Raw genomic sequence first — 18797 nt, 5'->3', positions numbered from 1 at the left:
AGGTTCCCTTTAAGTAGTTTGTGCCTCTGCCCCTCCAACAATGCTAGGGTTCCCCTTTAGTAGTTTGTGTTTCTGCCCCTCCCACAATGGGGGGGATTTTTCCTGCAGTAGTTTATGTCTCCGACACCCCCCCCCCCCCCCATGAAAAAGGTCTCACACTGTTGTTGCTCCTCACTTATAAAATGTGTTCTATATTACAGAGAATCCATCAGGAGAGGGTGACACCAACATGGTTGGTCACAGTGGTTGAGCAGATTTATGACAAGCAGATCTTACTACTGAAGGTTGCCGAGTAATTCGTACAGCTAATATGCAATTTAACTAGCCAACAATCATGCAAAGACTGAAAACAGCTGCTTTGTGTTTAACTGAACTCTGAACGTGTGTAAATCTAAACATAGTATCGATTTGAACAATCTGCAGAAGTTAAAAACACTTACTCTGAATCTCTTGCTGTCCAACGTTTCTTCATCACCCCACTCATTCTGATTGTCATCCATCAGGGAACCATCTGCACTATTCTTCAAAGGCCTTTAATGTTCAAGGGGGGGACAAATTAGACAACATGCTGTGGTCGCATTAACAGATTAAGCAACAGAATAAACAAATTCTAAATGATAACTGTGAAGAAAATAGACTTTATTCTGTATTTTCTCATAGGTTCTGTTTGTTTTTTTAAGAACCCCTGGACCGATCTGGGTGAAATTTGGATATGTTGGTCCCCCAGATCGGGGCTATGTAATTGTAGGGATATGACAACAAAACATCCCCCCCCCCCCAATGTCACCTCTCCCCACCCTTTTGTTAAAAAAAAAAAAATATATAGTTCTCACTTACTTTAAGCCCACAGAATCTTCCCCAAGGGGCTCTCTCCGTTTCTTTGTCTTGTTTGACTCTTTCACTGCGTACCCCTCAGGGAACCAGAGGTGCCCGTGCTCTCTCCGTCTCTTCTTGTTCACGATGACCCCGGCCACAAGGAAGATCAGCAGGAGAGCGACGGCTCCAACAACCAAACCAGGATACAGTGGAGAGGTGGGTGGCGGAGGTCCAGTTTCACCTGAAGGAAAACAGGACAGACTTGGTAAGACAGACATTAAAGCTGCATTTCACACCGCAGACACAAGGAAAATGAAGGGGGAATTTGTTAATAAAAAAAAGAAAAAAAAAAAAAAAAAGGAAGGAAGGAGTACTTCAGAAGAAAAAAAAACTAAAAATAATGTTATTTTCTCTTACTCATCAGAATTGCAAATTACTGTTAAAATTCTCTTTTGCCCCAGCAGGCAGTATCAAGAGACAGGTTTGCTTTACTCCTTTAAGAAAACGGATTAATGAACTTCATATCACTGCGCTCTCATTGAGCTGTTAAGTCAGAGGATTTAAGTGGGATTTTAGAGATACCGTTTCCACCACCTCATGTATGCGATTGATCAATTTTTCTCTCTTCTCCTCCCCCCCACCCTTAAAGCATTAATGATCCTGATATAAATCTAGGGAAGCCAAAAAAAAATAAAAAAAAGGAAACATAACAAAAAGGTATACGATTTACTCGGCTGGATGAAAAAAAAATACGTTTTGGTATTTTAGGTCATTAGATTTTAAAGAGTATGAAATATGTTCTTATCTATTTTGGCATCCCACTTACTTTTTACAGCTTCGATCTTATACGGGATGTCTAGATTCCCAAGAGAGGCCAGCGCCCCAAGGAAAGCTGCTACGTCTGTTGCGCTGTTAAAGCACTGGGATGAAGCCTGGAAACATTGGCGATTATCGATTTCCAAGTATACAATTGACCTGTTAAGAAAAAAGGAAAAGGGTTATTCACACATAGCGGTTTCTAATTCTAAGACATACACTTTTTTATAGTATTAGACAGGCTAAGAACAGCAGTCAGGTTTCTAGTGTCATGTTTACACTGGGGAAAGGTCTCCACCAGTAATCCCAGTCCTTCCCAACTCCACCGTTATGCCGCGTACACACAATCGGACATTCCGACAAGAAAACAGTGAATTTTCTTCAGACGGATGTTGGCTACAACTTGTCTTGCATACACACAAATGTTGTCGGAAATTTAGAACGTCAAGAACGCGGTAGCGTTCGACGAGCCGAGAAAAGTTAAGTTCAATAAGCAGTGCGGCTCTTCTGCTTGATTCAGAGCATGCATGGAATTTTGTGTTTCGGAATTGTGTACACACGATCGGAATTTCCGACATCTTTTGTTGTCAGAAAATTTGAGAACCAGTTCTCAAACATTTGTTGTCAGAAATTCCGACAGAAAATGTCCAATGGAGCAAATACACGGTCTGATTTTCCGACAACAAGCTCACATAGAACATTTGTTGTCGGAAATTTTTAGACTGTGTGTACGCGGCATTAGGCTATGAAATTTTAGCATTGTAGGAGAAGCATGAGACAAATTACTCTGGGAAAATCTCACTATTGTGGGAGGGGCAGAGACAAACTACTGTGGGGAAGCAATGCAGGAGAATCAGACAACTATGACAAGAAAATCTCACCATTGTGGGAGTGGCAGAGACAGACTCCTGTGCAGAATCACTGCAGGAAAAATCAGAGACACCTATAGCAGGGAAATCTCACCATTGTGGGAGGGGCAGGGACACGCTAGACTCTGCGAAATCACTGCAGGAGAATCAGACACACCTATAGCAGGGAAATATCACCATTGTGGGAGGGGCAGAGACACGCTAGACTCTGCGAAATCACTGCAGGAAAAATCAGAGACACCTATAGCAGGGAAATCTCACCATTGTGGGAGGGGCAGGGACACGCTAGACTCTGCGAAATCACTGCAGGAGAATCAGACACACCTATAGCAGGGAAATCTCACCATTGTGGGAGGGGCAAAGACACGCTAGACTCTGCAAAATCACTGTAGGAGAATCAGACACACCTATAGCAGGGAAATCTCACCATTGTGGGAGGGGCTGAGACATGCATGACTCTGCGAAATCACTGCAGGAGAATCAGACACACAACTATGGCAGGGAAATCTCACCATTGTGGGAGGGGCTGAGACATGCATGACTCTGCGAAATCACTGCAGGAGAATCAGACACACAACTATGGCAGGGAAATCTCACCATTGTGGGAGGGGCAGAGACACACACACGACCCTGCCAAATCACTGCAGGAGAATCAGACACACCTATAGCAGGGAAATCCCACCATTGTGGGAGGGGTGAAGAAAAAGTGCAGGGAAATCTTCTAGGAGTAGACACACAAACTACTGTAAGGAAATCTGTGAGGAGTACAGACCCAGACAAATGCAGGAAAGTTTCATTATTGTGGGAGGGTCAGAGGCACAAACTACTGCAGGGGCGTCCCACAATTTTGAGAGGGGTGGAGACACAAGCTACGGAGGGACAATTCCATCATGGTAGGGGGAGTTCCGGCACACTAATGTGGAAAAATCTTACCATTGTGGGAGGAAAAAAGACAAACCACTCTATGGAAATCTCACTACTGTGGATGTTTGATTGATATTCAATTAACATGTGAAAAACCCTTGTCGAAATAGCATATTTGATAAAACAAAAAATGCAAAAAAAAAAAGATTAATAAAAAAAAATAAGGTTTTACCCTTTTACTTCTAGCTGGTCCAGTTCTCTCCTATATCGTCCGGGGATCAAGGAATCCTTCAAACTGCTGAATAAGGCGCTGGGGGCCTCAGACCATTCTGGCACAGACCGTTTAATGTGATGTTTCTTAAGCTCCTCCTTGTTTCCATAGTATGGAAAGATCTTTAAATCACCATTTTCATTCTTCTGTAAAACAACATTGGTGTGCAGAATTCGACTTAGCTCTCTGAGGAAATTAAAAGAGTTGTTTTTCAGCTGCTCTGGAGTCATCAGGACCACAACAACCAAGGTGCCATCCGCTAATTTCTCAGGCATGTTATTGGCGCAATCCAAACCATCCCATTCGCACTCAGCATTGTTGCAGCCTTGATCACAGTGCCCATCCTGGAAATGGTCTTTGCAGTATTGGTCATAAAGAGGACTAGAGAAAAAGAGAGAAAGGAAACACAATAAGAAAATGTCTTTTCCAAATTTAAGACAAAACAAACATTTTGTACCATGTGAGATAAATGTGAAACATTGCTTATGAATACCTGATTTTTACCTATGGAGTTTCGCTTTAATGCAATCTTACTAGAATACATGGCTAGAGCCGGTTTTAAGATTTCTAAGCATAACTTTTTCATTTACAATAGGTTATCATTTACTTTTATAATCTACTTACTTGCACTGGACTTCAAATTTCTGGCAGTCAAAGCCATCATAGAGGCAGCCTGCATTGTTGCACTGCGAGTCGCATTTGTCATCGTTAAAGTACTTCCAGCACTGCAGTGCCTGCGAGCAGTTCTTCCACGGGTCATTAAAGTCAAGGGAGCAGTCTCCTCCGTCCCATCCACAGGCATTACTGTTACACTCAGCATTGCAGATCTTGTTCCCGGCTTGGGCAGCGCACCAGTCACTCTCACACTTCTCACTGATTTTGGGTGGGATGATGTCCTGGCCTGGACCACCTTCAAATCCGTAGTTCAGGATGTGGCAGAAGAGACCGTTAAAATGCCTGGGACAGATACACTGATAAAACGGCTCCTGGGGAAGCGACTTGCATGTGCCACCGTTATAGCAAGCGTTTTGACTACAAGAACTGCCGACTGTGTGTTGGCACTCCAGACCAGTAAACCCTTCAGCACATAAACATTTGGGGCTTTTTGGAGTAGATATACAGGTTCCACCATTCAGACACTGCAGGTTTCCGCACATGCGAGTGTCATATTCACAAGTAGCGCCATCAAATCCCTGCAGAAAAGACATTCAATAAACAGGTTTAATTAATTTAAAAAGAAAGTGCAGACTTTGCATTATTATACAGGATCGCTTTCTCTCTCTCTATACACCTATTTATCTATATCTGAGTTAGGCGGGAATTTGTGGGAGGAGTATCGCCTTAAAAAGCCCTTAATCTTCCCTTGTTGTCTGCGCTTCTGCTTGTGTTAGCCCACCCACCTGCTCCCTTTATTTTTATTTTTTTACTTCTTCCTCATTTCAAATTACTTATTTGGTATGCCCCCTTTTAGGCATACTGCCCTCGTGACCATGGCACACCCCGGGTCACTTTTCAACTTTCCTTCTATTGCCTTTCCTTAGTTATCCAGAGCCTCAGAGTACAAAAAATAAATACATACATACACATTATATATATATATATATATATATATATATATATATTATTATTATACACACCATATTTATCTGCATATAACACGCACCCTAACTTTAAGAGGGAAGTTTCAGGAAAAAACGGTTCAATGGGCCACTTGACTGGACTTGCCCCCCAGGCCTAAGGCTGCCAGCCCTCCCCTGGTGGGCAATATGATTAGATTGTAGAAGCCTGCTCACAAGAACTGAAACGTGACACCCAGTCCCCTCAGATTCTGTTAAATTTAGCAAGGCAACCTTTGGCCTCATATGCCAGTTGGGTTCATTTTTACCTTTACAGACAAATTACTGCAATTATCATAAACTTGGGTACGCATGTACCAAAATTTAGCCGGTTCACCGTTGTCCGTTTAACAGAAGCTGGTCTAAGAATTGGTTTCCGTTGAATGGTCATGCTGGAAAACCAGCATTCAATTAGCACTTGCAGCCAAGGGCTGCTGTCCAGTTTATTCTGGTGAGTGGGAAGTCCTCGCTGTCAGAATACAAAGAAACAGCGGGAGAGATCCCTGCATTCACATTGCTTGTGTTGATGCAGGGATCCGAGTTTTTTTTTTGTTCAACCTGCTGTTTTTTTTTTTTAAGCGTATATACACCTCGCTTTTGATTTAAATTAACTATGTGAAAAAATTAAATAGGTTCTCCTGTTTTGCTTGATTGGCCAAGGGAAATGAGACACAGTTGCATACTTTGATAAACAATATCCCCCAAGTAAACAAGTCACGAAAGTAGAAGAAATGTTTCCTGTGTGACTATAACATTGGATAATGTGCTCCAGGATTTAAGAAATGAGAATGAATTAATCCCCACCTAGATTTAGCCCATTTATAGATTTCACACACTAAACCCAATTATACTTACCGGTGGACACTTGCAGATAAAACCACGTTCCATATTGCTGGCGATAGAGCAGGTTCCTCCGTTTCTACAGGGTTTAGTTTTGCATCCATCAAGCAGCGACTCGCAGCGTCTCCCTAGGTGAATAGTAAATAAACACTGAGCTCAAAAACCCAAATCAACTGCACAAAAAAGGGTCACAAAATGCACAAGTGTGGTGTCTTACCTGTGAACCCCTGCCTGCATTCACATCGGTAGTCATTAATGAGCTGCACGCAGTTCTGCGTTCCGCGGACATCACAAGGGTTAGACAGGCACTCATTTACATCTCCTTCACATCGCTCTCCGACAAAACCTGGCAGGCAGTTACAGTGGTAGCTACCTACCCGGTCAACGCATTTGCCACCATTGAAACATTTAGGCTCATGGTTTGGTCCTTCATAAAATGGATTGCAGTCATCTATGTTAATTTCACAATGAACACCTGGAAAAAGAAAAAAATCAAAAAATACTTTATGAAATGCGGAAGTCATCTGTGTAGTTTTTATTGTCAATAAATCAGAATAACTGGTACTCTTTGCAAGCAAATATGTTTCCCCCCCTACTATTAGCAACAGAACACTTCTTGAATGCAGTTTTCAGTAAACGTGGAAGAAAGTAATATTCTATTGACAGAGGACATCCAAAAATACATTTATTAATCAAAATGAATTTCAAAAGGGATCTTTTCCTGACTCACCCTGTGTTCCTCTGGGACAGGAGCATTTGTAAGTGTTGATAAGATCAATGCAAGTTCCTCCATTCTGGCAAGGGTGAGAGTGACATTCATTGATCTCCTCTGAGCAGTTAACACCATGATATCCGGCTTCACACTAGAAGAGGGAAAACAAATATGTAATTGGTATCATTCAGTCTGCTCTAATAACCCCTGACATGTTAGGAATCAAGTTTTGTATTGCTGGTAAGAAATCAAAGAGATAGCATACCTCACAGGAGTAGCCTCCTAGGTAGTCCGTACATGTAGCTCCGTTCTGGCATGGATTGGGAGAACATTCGTCCACCTGTTCCTCACAGTAACTTCCTGTATAACCAGGCTGGCATAAGCAGTAATGAGTATTCCCAGTGTCCCTACATGATCCGGAATTGCGGCACAGATTGTTAACATCAACCTCTAAAAGAAACAAAAATGTTCATATTAGTGGGAATGCTGTGGATAGAGAAACCACCCTACTGAATTCATTATTAAGGCCCAGCTCAAATCCCATTTTTTTTCTAAATTTTTGATATAGTAGGGAAGAGTCAGAACCTCTCTCAATTCTATTGTTGTGACCTCACTTGGAGGATTTCTCCTTGCTTCTAGTCTGGGTGACACCATAACAAGAAAAGAGAAATCATGGATACCACCTGAACAGAAAGGACACATACAACAATAAAACCCCAATGTGTTTTGTTGCTGCATCTAACCCCATCAGAAAGATATCCTATTTATTTCTCTCTTTGTGACACCCCGCCATCTGAGCCAAAAACTAAGGAAATATCTTCCCAAATGGGACACACAGCAATACAAACAACTGAGGCTCCAGACCTTCCACAGGCTATAGAAAAATTACCAAAAACATTTTCCCCTGGAGTTCGGCTTTTAAACTTATGCCACTACTAGGTCCCCAACTCACTTTGCTGTAGGGCAGCAACCTCGCACGAGACATTGGGCACGTCGCAATACAGTCCAGTCCAGCCACTGTTGCATTCACATCGATACAGATTATTCGTCTGCCAGCATTTTCCTCCATTTTTACAGGGCGAGGAGTCACACCAACGAACCAAATTCTGTTGAAAGTTTAAACGAAACCCATTGCTGTTGGTGCAAATAACTCAAAAACACATAAAGTTGATAACTTTTCTGGGTTTAGAATCTTTGTCCACATGGTTAAACAAGGGGTTCCATACGTACCTGGCAATTTAGCCCAGTATACCCCTGAGGGCAGGTGCACTTGTAGGTGCCATAGCTGTCCTGGCATGTTCCCCCATTCATGCAGGGTTTGGAGTCACACTCATTTATATCGTGTTGGCAGTAGATCCCGGTAAAGCCAGGCGGGCAGCGGCAGGTGAATGTGTTGATGCCATCAATACAAGTGCCACCATTGAAGCATGAGCTGGAAATAGGAAGCAAAGTTTTGCATAATTTTATTCACAAGTTATTTATAAAGTCACACGCAATAAATCTGATACTTCCATGTTTGGTGGTTACTAGAGAGTTAAACCCTTGAGTTCTTGAGTCTATTTTAACGCTACAAATGCAGATTTAGGCACCATGTCTTAAAATAATCCCGCTTAAACTGTATGTTGTTTGCTTCTAGGAAGCCTACCACCTGGTATACATTATAAAAAAAATAAAAAAAAATAATCATCATGCCTACCAAAACTGAATTTGTCATCTGTTCCTCAGTTTTCTAACCTGCCCTCTCAGCTGTTAACTATTATTTGGCTGTAAGCCCACCCACGGGGCAGTTCAAACTAAATTCAAGGCCTTTTTGCAACTGTGTGAACCTGACAGGTAGATATGAAAAATTCAGGAAATTATGATCCTTCCTGCCTTTGAATAAGTATACATCTGCTAGTAGAGTTAAATGACAAATTCTATATAAATTAAAAAATAAAAAAGACAGTGGTTATAGATCATCTTGGTGGCCAAATTGGAAGCATCTACAGAAAGACCACTAAAATAATCTATAATTTCTACTGAAAACTCACAACCAATAATAATGTCAAAGAGAGTGGTACCTTTCCGTGCAATCAGGTGTGTTGATTTCACAGTGGATGCCACTAAATCCAGATGGACACGTACAAGTGTAGCTGTTGACACAGTCCGTGCAGTTGGCACCATTTTTGCATGGGTTGCTAGCGCACTCATTAATGTCCTCGTTACATTTTAGACCACGGAAGCCCGGCAAACAGTTGCAGAAAAAGTCGTTAACACCATCAGTGCAGGAACCTCCGTTGTGGCAGGGATCTAAAAATTGGATACATGAATAATGAAGATGAGATGCAAAACGCCACAAAAGCAAAAAAATAAAGTGTATGTCAGGGCACAAAAAACGATTTAAATATTCAATACATCTATGCAATACATGCAGACCCCCTCATGCCCCAGTGAAAGATTATAAGTACATAAAAATATGGGTTGATCTGCCAGAAATTCGGTGTGCTACCAATTTAGCATTTGGGCTTACAAGACACTGCCTCTGTTGCACTGCAATTCCAACCATTGCTCTCAGCCCTACCTTATGGGCTACAGAACCTTACCTATGCCCCAACCCCTCATTTCCTCCTCCACTTGCATATATTGACTGCTTGGCAGAAAATACAATACTGTTGCCCCGTCTCCCAAGAATCTGCCCATGCATAGTGTGTAGGGAACACTCCTAGGGATCGAACACCCAGCAGATGCTCCTACCAGAATTTTGCAAGCCCTGTAATGATGTCACAGGGAGTAAAAAGAGCCGTTTCTCCCTACCGAAACAAGGCAAAAGAAAACAATGCTGGAACATGCTCTAAATTGGAACAAAAAGGTGCGTGGGGTAAATGGGTGTATCGTCTAGAAACATCAACAGAATTCTCCTAAAGGGTAACAGAACAATTTCATTTTTGAACTAATCAAGTGACACTCACTTGGCAAACAGTCGTTGATGTCTGTCTCGCAGTTCCTGCCGGTGTAACCGGGTTTACAGTTGCATTTGTAGCTTCCGTTAGTGTTCTGGCACAAAGCACCGTTTCGGCAAGGGTTTTTCACACATTCATTGATGTCAATCTCACAGGTTTGCCCTTGGGGGAGAAGATGGACTGATTTACAAAGAGGAAAAGAAGTGTACATTTTGATTTTGGCATTAAAGAGTTTTAATATTTTGGGTTGCAGGTGGAAGATTAATAGAACTGCAAGACTTTCCATCCAAATATCTAGGTCTATGAATAATAACAAATTAAACGATCATCTAAAAAGGACCACACTACACATGCTATAAGCGAGCTCATGTTGGTGAGGTCAGCCATTTTGCTTTATATTGAGAAGTCATCAGCTTTGGTTATTTTATTACTTGAATAGTATTATGGTAGGTGTAAGTGAATTAGTAAATGATTTATACACAAACCTTGCCATCCCATAGGACATATGCAGGAGAAGCTTTCATAGTCTTCAGACTCCTGACATCTTGCTCCATTCTTACATGGGCTGATACCACAAGGTGCCAGAACATCTTCACATGTTTCCCCTGGCAAGAAAGCAAGCTTTACCTTAGTATGCAGAGCAATTAAAAAACAACAACTATATAGCAAACAAAAAAGCAGATCATCAACTTTTTCTTATGGTGTAAGGAAAAGATAAGTATCTCCGTCTAGGTTTTATTAATGTCGCACTTCATGCCCTGGTGCAGGTCAGAGGAGTTTTAACAATCACATCTGTCCCAGGAAAGGTGCCCCATTGGGAGATTTGCCCCTACTTCCTGTTTGTATTTTATTGGGATTTTTTTGTAATAGACCAACACAAAAGTAGCATATAATTGTAAAGTGAAAGGAAAATTATAAATATTTTTCTTTTTCAAATAAAGATCGGAAAAGTGTGGTGTGCATTTGAATTTAAGTCAATACTTTGTAGAACCACCTTCCGCTGCAATTAAGTCTTTTTGGGGACTATCAGCTGTCTCCATCAGCTTTGCACATCTAAAAAGTGACATTTTTGCCCATTTTTCTTTGCAAAATAGCTCAAGCTCTGGCAGATTGGATGGAGAGTGTCTGTGAACAGCAATTTTGAAGTCTTACCGCAGAATGTATGTTTAGGGTTGTTGTCCTGCTGGAAGAACCTCCACCCCAGTTTCAAGTCTTTAGCAGACAGGTTTTCTACTAAGACTGCCCTGTATTTGGCTCCATCCATCTCCCAAATCAACTCTGCCCAGCTTCCCTGTCCCTGCTGAAGAAAACTATCCCCACAACATGATGCTGCCACCACCATGTTTCACGGTGGGGATTGTGTGTTCAGAGAGATGTGTAGTGTTAGTTTTAAGCCAAAAAGTACAAATTTTGGTCTCATCTGACCAGAGCATCTTCTTTCTCATGTTTACTGTGTCCCCCACATGGCTTCTCACAAACTGCAAACAGGAATCCGTATAGCCTTCTTTCAACAATTTCTTCTGCTTTCTTCTTTCCACTCTTCCATAAAGACTTGATTTGTGGAGTGCACCACTAATAGTTGTCCTGTGGACAGATTCGCCCACCTGAGCTGTGGATCTCTGCAACTACTCCAGAGTTACCATGGACCTCTTGGCTGCTTCTCTGATGAATGCTCTCCTTGCCCAGACTGTCAGTTTAGGTCATGGGTCTTCAAACTACGGCCCTCCAGTTGTTCAGGAACTACAATTCCCATCATGACTAGTCATGTCAGTTTTACAATGCCTCATGGGATGTGTAGTTCTGCAACAGCTGGAGGGCCGTAGTTTGAGGATCCCTAGTTTAGATAGATGGCCATGTCTTGGTAGGTTTGCAGATGTGCCATACTCTTTCCATTTTCGAATGATGGATTGAACAGTGCTCTGTGAGATGTTCAATGCTTGGGATATTTTTTTTAAAACCTAACCCTGCTTTAAACTTCTCCACAACTTTATCCCTGACCTGTCTGGTGTGTTCCTTGGCCTTCATGATGCTGTTCGTTCACTAAGGTTCTCCAACAAACCTCTGAGGGCTTCACAGAACAGCTGCATTAATACCAAGATCAAATTACACACAGGTGGTTTTGATTTACTAATTAGGTGACTTCGGAAGGCAATTGGTGTCGCTAAATTTTAGTTAGGGGTATCAGAGTAAGGGGGCTGAATACAAATGCACATCACACTTTTCAGATATTTGTAAAAAAAAAAAAAAATATTTAAAACCATTTATCATTTTCTTTCCACTCAACATTTTGTGTTGGTCTGTCACATAAAATACATTTACGCGTTTGGTTGCAACATGACAAAATGTGGACATTTTCAAGGAGGTATGAATACTTTTTCAAGGCACTGTAATGAAAAATAAATGAAACCCAGCAGAGCTGGAGGGAGACCATAATAAAAGGAATAGTAGGTGTGCAGAACTCAGAATTTAGGACAGAGATTTCACCAATAGAGTCACTAAGACAATTCAAGGGGGTTTCTATTTCCAGCAACTTTTAGGCGCTAAACAATGAATTTAGTATGTATGTACTGACCTATTAACTATCATGCCTGCAATAATACATGAAAACAAGTTCCGAATGCAGGTATGTGTGGTTATCACAAAACAGGCAATTTGCTTTTCTGCTAGCGACTCTCTAGACGGCAGTGGCCACTTTCCAAAAACTCCATGATCCCGTTTGTTGCCATGGAGACCAGGATCAGTCAGGAAATTCATTGCAGCTTCCTGCAATTGTCCGTACAGCCATTTTAATGGAAGGGGAAGCAGGAAGCAAACAGGCAGGATCTGACTGGGACCAGTTCCCAGCCATTGCATATCTGTCAAAATAACCCTTATCCGCCCCATGGAGGCCAGAATGGGTACTGTGGTTGTTGGCCTCTGTTGCTGTCAAAAGAGCAGAACAAAATATGCGCAGAGGCGATTTTTCCACCCAGAGGCCCCTGAAAGTATCTCGGAAGGATTTCCAGCCTGTTTTCATGAAAAACAATGTAAAAAATGTTGCTGGAAAAACAGCACGAGACTCCACGTCTTTTTCCAAGCAAAATATTTTCCTTCTATTTGGTAAGGGCAGAACAATGAACGCTGCCCGGAAAACAAGGCTTGGCTTTTTTAAAGCGGATGACTCTTTTACACATCCCACAGATAAAGCTCACGATCAATAAGACTCAAAGCTCACCTGTTATGGACCTTACTTCACTATCACAATATGTAGTGACAACATGTCACACATTTCTCCCAGGATGTAAAAACCAATACAATTTTGACAGTAAACAAGGGCCTGCAGTGCTGTGAGGCTGCATCTAGTTGTTGGGAAGGGAATCACACATGAACCATTCCTTCTGACATGGCTCCCCAACTCAAGCTGTGACTTACTAATTTCCTAGCTATTATTCTGTCTTTTGCAGTAATATAATAATATATGCAGGGAATGTCTGATAAATAGCTTTTGCATACAAAACCCATGTAAATGCTTTAGGTAAAGCGGCTGCGGTTGTAAAGGTACAATTATTTTTTTCCCTAAATGGCTTCCTTTACCTTAGTGCAGTCCTCCTTCACTTACCTCATCCTTCCATTTTGCTTTTAAATGTCCTTATTTCTTCTGAGAAATCCTCACTTCCTGTTCTTCCGTCTGTAACTCCACACAATAATGCAAGGCTTTCTCCCTGGTGTGGAGTGTCATGCTCGCCCCCTCCCTTGGACTACATGAGAGTCAGGACGCCCACTAACACACAGCTCCTTTATCTGCAACGTACAGAGCGTCCTGACTCTCCTGTAGTTCAAGGGAGGGGGCGAGCACGACACTCCACACCAGGGAGAAAGCCTCGCATTACTGTGTGGAGTTACAGGCAGAAGAACCGGAGGTGAGGATTTCTCAGAAGAAATAAGGACATTTAAAAGCAAAATCGAAAGGATGAGGTAAGTGAAGGAGGACTGCACTAAGGTAAAAGAAGCCATTTAGGAAAAAATAAATAAAAAAATTGTACCTTTACAACCCCTTTAGGACAAATGTAAGCTCTAACAAGCAGGGCCCTCTGATACCTCCTGTATTGAATTGTATTGCAATTTTATTCCCCTCATGCTGTAAAGCGCTGCGCATACTGTTGGCGCTATATAAATCCTGTATTATAATAATAATAATAATAATAATAATAATAATAATAGAAATCACATTGGCAGGGTTGAGACTGTTGTACTTTTTTACTGAAGAAAATACTATCTATGCAAAGAGAACAGCATGCCCGCCAGTGACCAAGTAAAATAGACCATGCAAGCCCAGCTCCAATTTCTGCAACAAGGAGGCCGCAATGAGTTACTTTAACATCGGCAATAATCTTTGCCACATTTTTTCTGCTTTAAAGTGTTACTAAACCTAAAAACTTTTTTTTATCTTAATGCATTCTTTGCATTAAGGTAAGAAACGTTTTGAGTTTCTCCGTGCCCCCCCCCCCCCCCCTCTGTGTGACGGGGAAGAGATGGGTGAAGAGATCATCTCTGTGCACAGCTGCATCTATTCTACACTCTTTTCCTCTTTACACAGCATTCGAGCAGCAGCAGGAGCCATTGGCTCTTGCGGCTGTCAATGAGATGCAGTGAAGAGGAAGTGGGGTCGGGCCTAAGTCCCGCTGTGTAAGTCTATGGAGCGCGTCTCCATAGACACACAGGTCAAGAGCGCACAGACTACGCTCTGCCCATAGCCAGCGGTTGGCTATGGTAGTCCCAAGAAGAAGAGTAGAAGACAAGATCACCACCAGGGACCCCAGAAGAGGATGACCGGGGCCACTCTGTGCAATTCCCCTGCACAGAGCAAGTAAGTATAACATGTTTGTTTTTTGAACAAAATATATTTGCCGTTGGTAACATTTTACTTTAATGAAGGATCTTTCCTGGATTGGTGACTTACCAGTATAGGGGAGCGGGCAAATGCACTTGAATCCGGCAACCCCATCTATGCACGTGCCTTGGTTTAGGCAAGGATTTGAAGCACATTCATTAACATTAGTCTGACAGTTTACTCCTGTAAAAACACAAAATTGTACATAGATAGGTCATTGGGATAAAAAAACAATACAAAAACACACTTGAGTTAATCTGAAAAAAATAAAAACAAGCCCATAGTTTGCAGAAAAAGACAGAAACCCCTTATAAAATGTCTGCCAAATTTCCACTTAAAATGATTCCTGATATCCAAAGTATTAGTATACTCCCTGGATAATTATTCTACAGTGTTATTATGAATTATTAGTAGCTGTTGATATTTGGTACATTTAGAAACTAATCCCAGTCTTTCACGAATCAACCTGAGTTGCTATAACCATTTCCTATGGAAAACTATTCTATGTTTTCACAGCTGTTACGGTAAAGAACCCTTTCAATATGCAGATGTTCCTCCTGCAACAAAGAGTGACCTCATGTATTTTGTGAACAACTTTACACTGAGCTTATTATATGAACCATTTATATGCATACATGGTCTGACGATTAATCCAATGCCACAAAACTGCCTTTGTGAAGTTTTATACCCACCAGTGAATCCTTCTCTACAAGAACAGATGTAGCCGCTAGTCATGTCCTTGCAGGTGCCTTGGTTCATACAGGGATTGGAGTCACATTCATTGTTGTTAATGTCACAGTTCGTGCCACTCCAGCCTGGGTCACAATCACACTTGTACCTTTAAAAGCAGACAGTAAACAGTCACTGCTGAAACTTAAAATACAATAGAAGACACTGTGCACCTATTTCTAGATGAACATTCACATATACACTTTAAACATTCCTAGGGAAAATTGGTAATGGTAAAAAAAAAAATGAAACCTCAGACTAATAAACTGCCTCTACATAGCCTTATATTATTGTCAAATTACCCGTTGACCCCATCGTGGCATGTCCCATGGATGCAAGGGTTGCTGCGGCACTCATCCACTTCCGACAAACACGTATGTCCCTGGAAGCCCTCAGGACAGATGCACTTGAAGCCATTGACAAGGTCTTCACAGGTCCCTCCATGGCTGCATGGGTTGCTGACACATTCATCGATGTTCATGTTGCACATTTTCCCTGTAAGAGAAAACATATTGAATTAAACAAAAACATTCTTTTTTTTTTTGCGGTTTGATCTCAAAATATAACCTGGAAGCCATTTTATTTCCACTTGTGAATATATATATATATATATATATATATATATATATATATATATATATATATATATATATATATATATTTCTAATTTAAACCCAACATGCTGATTTATTTCCATAGCTGCTGACTATGGAAATTTGTAATTTTATTTAAGCTGAATAATTTGTCTGTGCCCACCCACCACAGAGGGGCAAGGCCTGCTGAGGTGGAGGTGTGGTTCCTACTTTTATTATATCTGCTCTAAGTTTGTAACTGCTGACAATTCTGCCGATTTTTGTTGGGGTTATGTCTGGCAGTTATTGAGATAAAATAAGCCACATTTAGATCCTAAAATTACAAAAAAAAGCAACGCAATATCTCATCGAATTAACTTGTTTGGAAGGTAACTTGTCTTCTCTGTTCCTCAAGTTACCCTTTACTCCTATTCTCCTGTTACAGAGGCCTCCAATGGGACATACACACCAAAATAAAAGCGTCTATTGATCACAGGACAGATGAAGGACAGTGAGGAGTGTTCTATACATTTAGGCTCTGCACAGGTGATTGGTGAGCCATAGAAAGGGGTCTTGCTTAATTAAAGAATCTTATTAGCTTCCCCTAACCACACACCGGTCAGACTAGCTTAGAAACCTGATCCTCTACCTGAGCTGAATAGTCTGGAATCCCTAATGGCAAACTTCACTCCCTACAGCAATCCTCCATCCAGCTGGGTTCACAGACACCACTTCCTGGGACTAATTAAGGCCTCATAACTAAACTAAGCAGGAAAACGATATGAGGTTTCCCTTCTCCATTTAAATACAAGCTCTGATAAGAGAGATAAAGAAGAGGGAAAAAAAGAAAAACTCTGTCCATCTGCTTTCTCAAAGAGGCAACACATTACTGGGTAAGACGTACTAATTGTGCAATCTGCTTAACATCTTTAGACTGGATTGTATACAAATTGAATAGGATGTTTAGATACGCCTTCATATTAAATAGTTATGATAACTCTAAACATATCATATATTGGCACTTAAATTGCTCAATTTAACACATTACCTGTGTATCCTGGTTCACAGGCACAATCATAGCCGTCAATTTTATCAATGCATTTGCCAGAGTCACATGGGTTACTGGCGCAGTCGTCCAAATTGATCTCACAGTTTGTCCCTTAAAAAAAAAAAAAAAAAGCCATTGGTCAGAGGACATAAAAAGGAGAAATAAGTTTTATGTGAAGTTTGTTAAAATTTAAGCAAAAACTGCTGTACCCCAAAGCAGCCATTTTTCAGTCTCCTGTAGATGTACATTTGACTTATTTGCGATTGTAAAAAGGTTGAGAAGGAATCCTCCCTGCAAAGAAAACCCTTAGTTCCCTACCTGTCTCATGCGCCGTCCCTGAATTTCCCGGTGTGCATTGCACCCACCGACGTCGCTAGGACGTCAGTGGTTTCGACGCTTACGTAAACGACGTCCATCCGTATTCGAGAACGACTTACGCAAACAACGTAAAAAAAATTAAATTTGACGCGGGAACGACGGCTATACTTAACATTGGCTGCGCCTCATAGAAGCAGGGTAAGTATACGCCGGGAAAGCTGCTACGGAAACGTCGTAACAACACTGCGTCGGGTCCGCGTACGTTCGTTAATTTGTGCATCTCGCTGATTTACATATTATTCAACGTAAATCAGCGGGAACGCCCCCGGCACCATTTTCAAATTTAAAATAAGATCCGACGGTGTAACACAGTTACACCTGTCGGATCTTAGCCATATCTATGCGTAACTGATTCAATGAATCAGGCGCATAGATAAGACCAGTGTAAGCCAGTGTAAGTCAGAGATACGACGGTGTATCAGGAGATACACCGTCGTATCTCTTTGTGAATCTGGCCCCAGATCTCTGTGACACGAGACCTATCCTCACTCCTGCATGCATACACAGGCTTGATTATGTGCTTTTGCATGGTATTCTCTGAATGCACAACACTCATGTGTCTCAATTGCACAGCTGTCAAGGTAGCAGAGAACAAATCTTCCCACCGAGATCCCAACCAATCAGAACCCAGAAGGGGGAACAAGCCCTAACGGCTCCACCCAATAAAAGGGTTAATTTGCCTTTTTTTAAACATTAATATTAATTACATTGCAGATTTCACTATTGCTCTGTCTATAATATAATAAATGGAAAAATGAAAACTGGCAGATCGATGAGGACACTTACCTGAGGTCCCCTTTAGGCACTGGCACACGTAGCTGTTAACCTTATCAACACATTCGCCTCCGTTCTGGCAAGGCATGCTTTGGCACTCATAAATGTCAGTGTCACACAGCCGCCCGGTAAACCCAGGGTTACACTGGCAGGTGAAAGTGGCAATGCCATCAATGCAGGTACCATAGTGGCAGGGGTCTGGGTAGCAGTCATCTATGTCAGTGTCGCAGTGTGTCCCAGTAAAACCTGAAAACCAGAAGTATCACACATCAGACATGCATCTCTAGGTTTACTTACATTAAAGCTGGGTCACCAAAGTGACAATAAATGTACAACTTGTTCCTAGATTCTTTGCTTTGCTTCCAAACACTAGATTTCTGCATACTGCAGCAGGTATTCCCTGCCTTCTATGCATTTACTCCTTGAGCCTGCCTGGCTGACTCCTAAACTCTACAATCAAAAAATCAATCACTTTTTTTTTTAAATGTAGAAACAAGGATCCTTTAAGTCAAAGTAGCCAATCTAGTATATACCATAGGTACATTTATTTATGAAACTATACAAATTATTAAAGGACTTTTGCTGTATAAACTGCAGAACTAGGATGTTTACAAGTTTAATTTAATGTTAAAAAACACATGGAAATTAAATAGTTAGGGCTCGTGGCACTCTTGTCAGATGCT

At 41.4% G+C, this 18797-nt stretch overlaps 1 protein-coding gene across 1 annotated transcript in view; it reads right to left on the bottom strand.

Annotated features, from left to right (window-relative positions):
• NOTCH1 (notch receptor 1) overlaps nucleotides 1-18797 on the bottom strand; it is an 84061-nt gene that overhangs the window by 9112 nt on the left and 56152 nt on the right. The window contains exons 11-29 of the mRNA XM_040324109.1: nucleotides 18127-18360; nucleotides 16963-17073; nucleotides 15645-15837; nucleotides 15306-15451; nucleotides 14683-14796; nucleotides 10229-10348; nucleotides 9753-9905; nucleotides 8865-9093; nucleotides 8035-8236; nucleotides 7757-7910; nucleotides 7070-7254; nucleotides 6823-6955; nucleotides 6310-6567; nucleotides 6108-6220; nucleotides 4261-4829; nucleotides 3598-4017; nucleotides 1643-1791; nucleotides 838-1057; nucleotides 441-531 (exon numbers count right to left, since the gene is read on the bottom strand). Coding sequence (XP_040180043.1) covers nucleotides 441-531; nucleotides 838-1057; nucleotides 1643-1791; nucleotides 3598-4017; nucleotides 4261-4829; nucleotides 6108-6220; nucleotides 6310-6567; nucleotides 6823-6955; nucleotides 7070-7254; nucleotides 7757-7910; nucleotides 8035-8236; nucleotides 8865-9093; nucleotides 9753-9905; nucleotides 10229-10348; nucleotides 14683-14796; nucleotides 15306-15451; nucleotides 15645-15837; nucleotides 16963-17073; nucleotides 18127-18360 — 3794 coding nt within the window. The remainder of the gene's footprint in view (nucleotides 1-440; nucleotides 532-837; nucleotides 1058-1642; nucleotides 1792-3597; nucleotides 4018-4260; nucleotides 4830-6107; nucleotides 6221-6309; nucleotides 6568-6822; nucleotides 6956-7069; nucleotides 7255-7756; nucleotides 7911-8034; nucleotides 8237-8864; nucleotides 9094-9752; nucleotides 9906-10228; nucleotides 10349-14682; nucleotides 14797-15305; nucleotides 15452-15644; nucleotides 15838-16962; nucleotides 17074-18126; nucleotides 18361-18797) is intronic.

This window comes from Rana temporaria, chromosome 9 (assembly GCF_905171775.1).
Source record: "Rana temporaria chromosome 9, aRanTem1.1, whole genome shotgun sequence".
In the NCBI taxonomy this organism is placed as follows: domain Eukaryota; kingdom Metazoa; phylum Chordata; class Amphibia; order Anura; family Ranidae; genus Rana; species Rana temporaria.
Note: the sequence above shows the minus strand (reverse complement) of the source record. Positions and strands in the feature narration are given on the sequence as shown.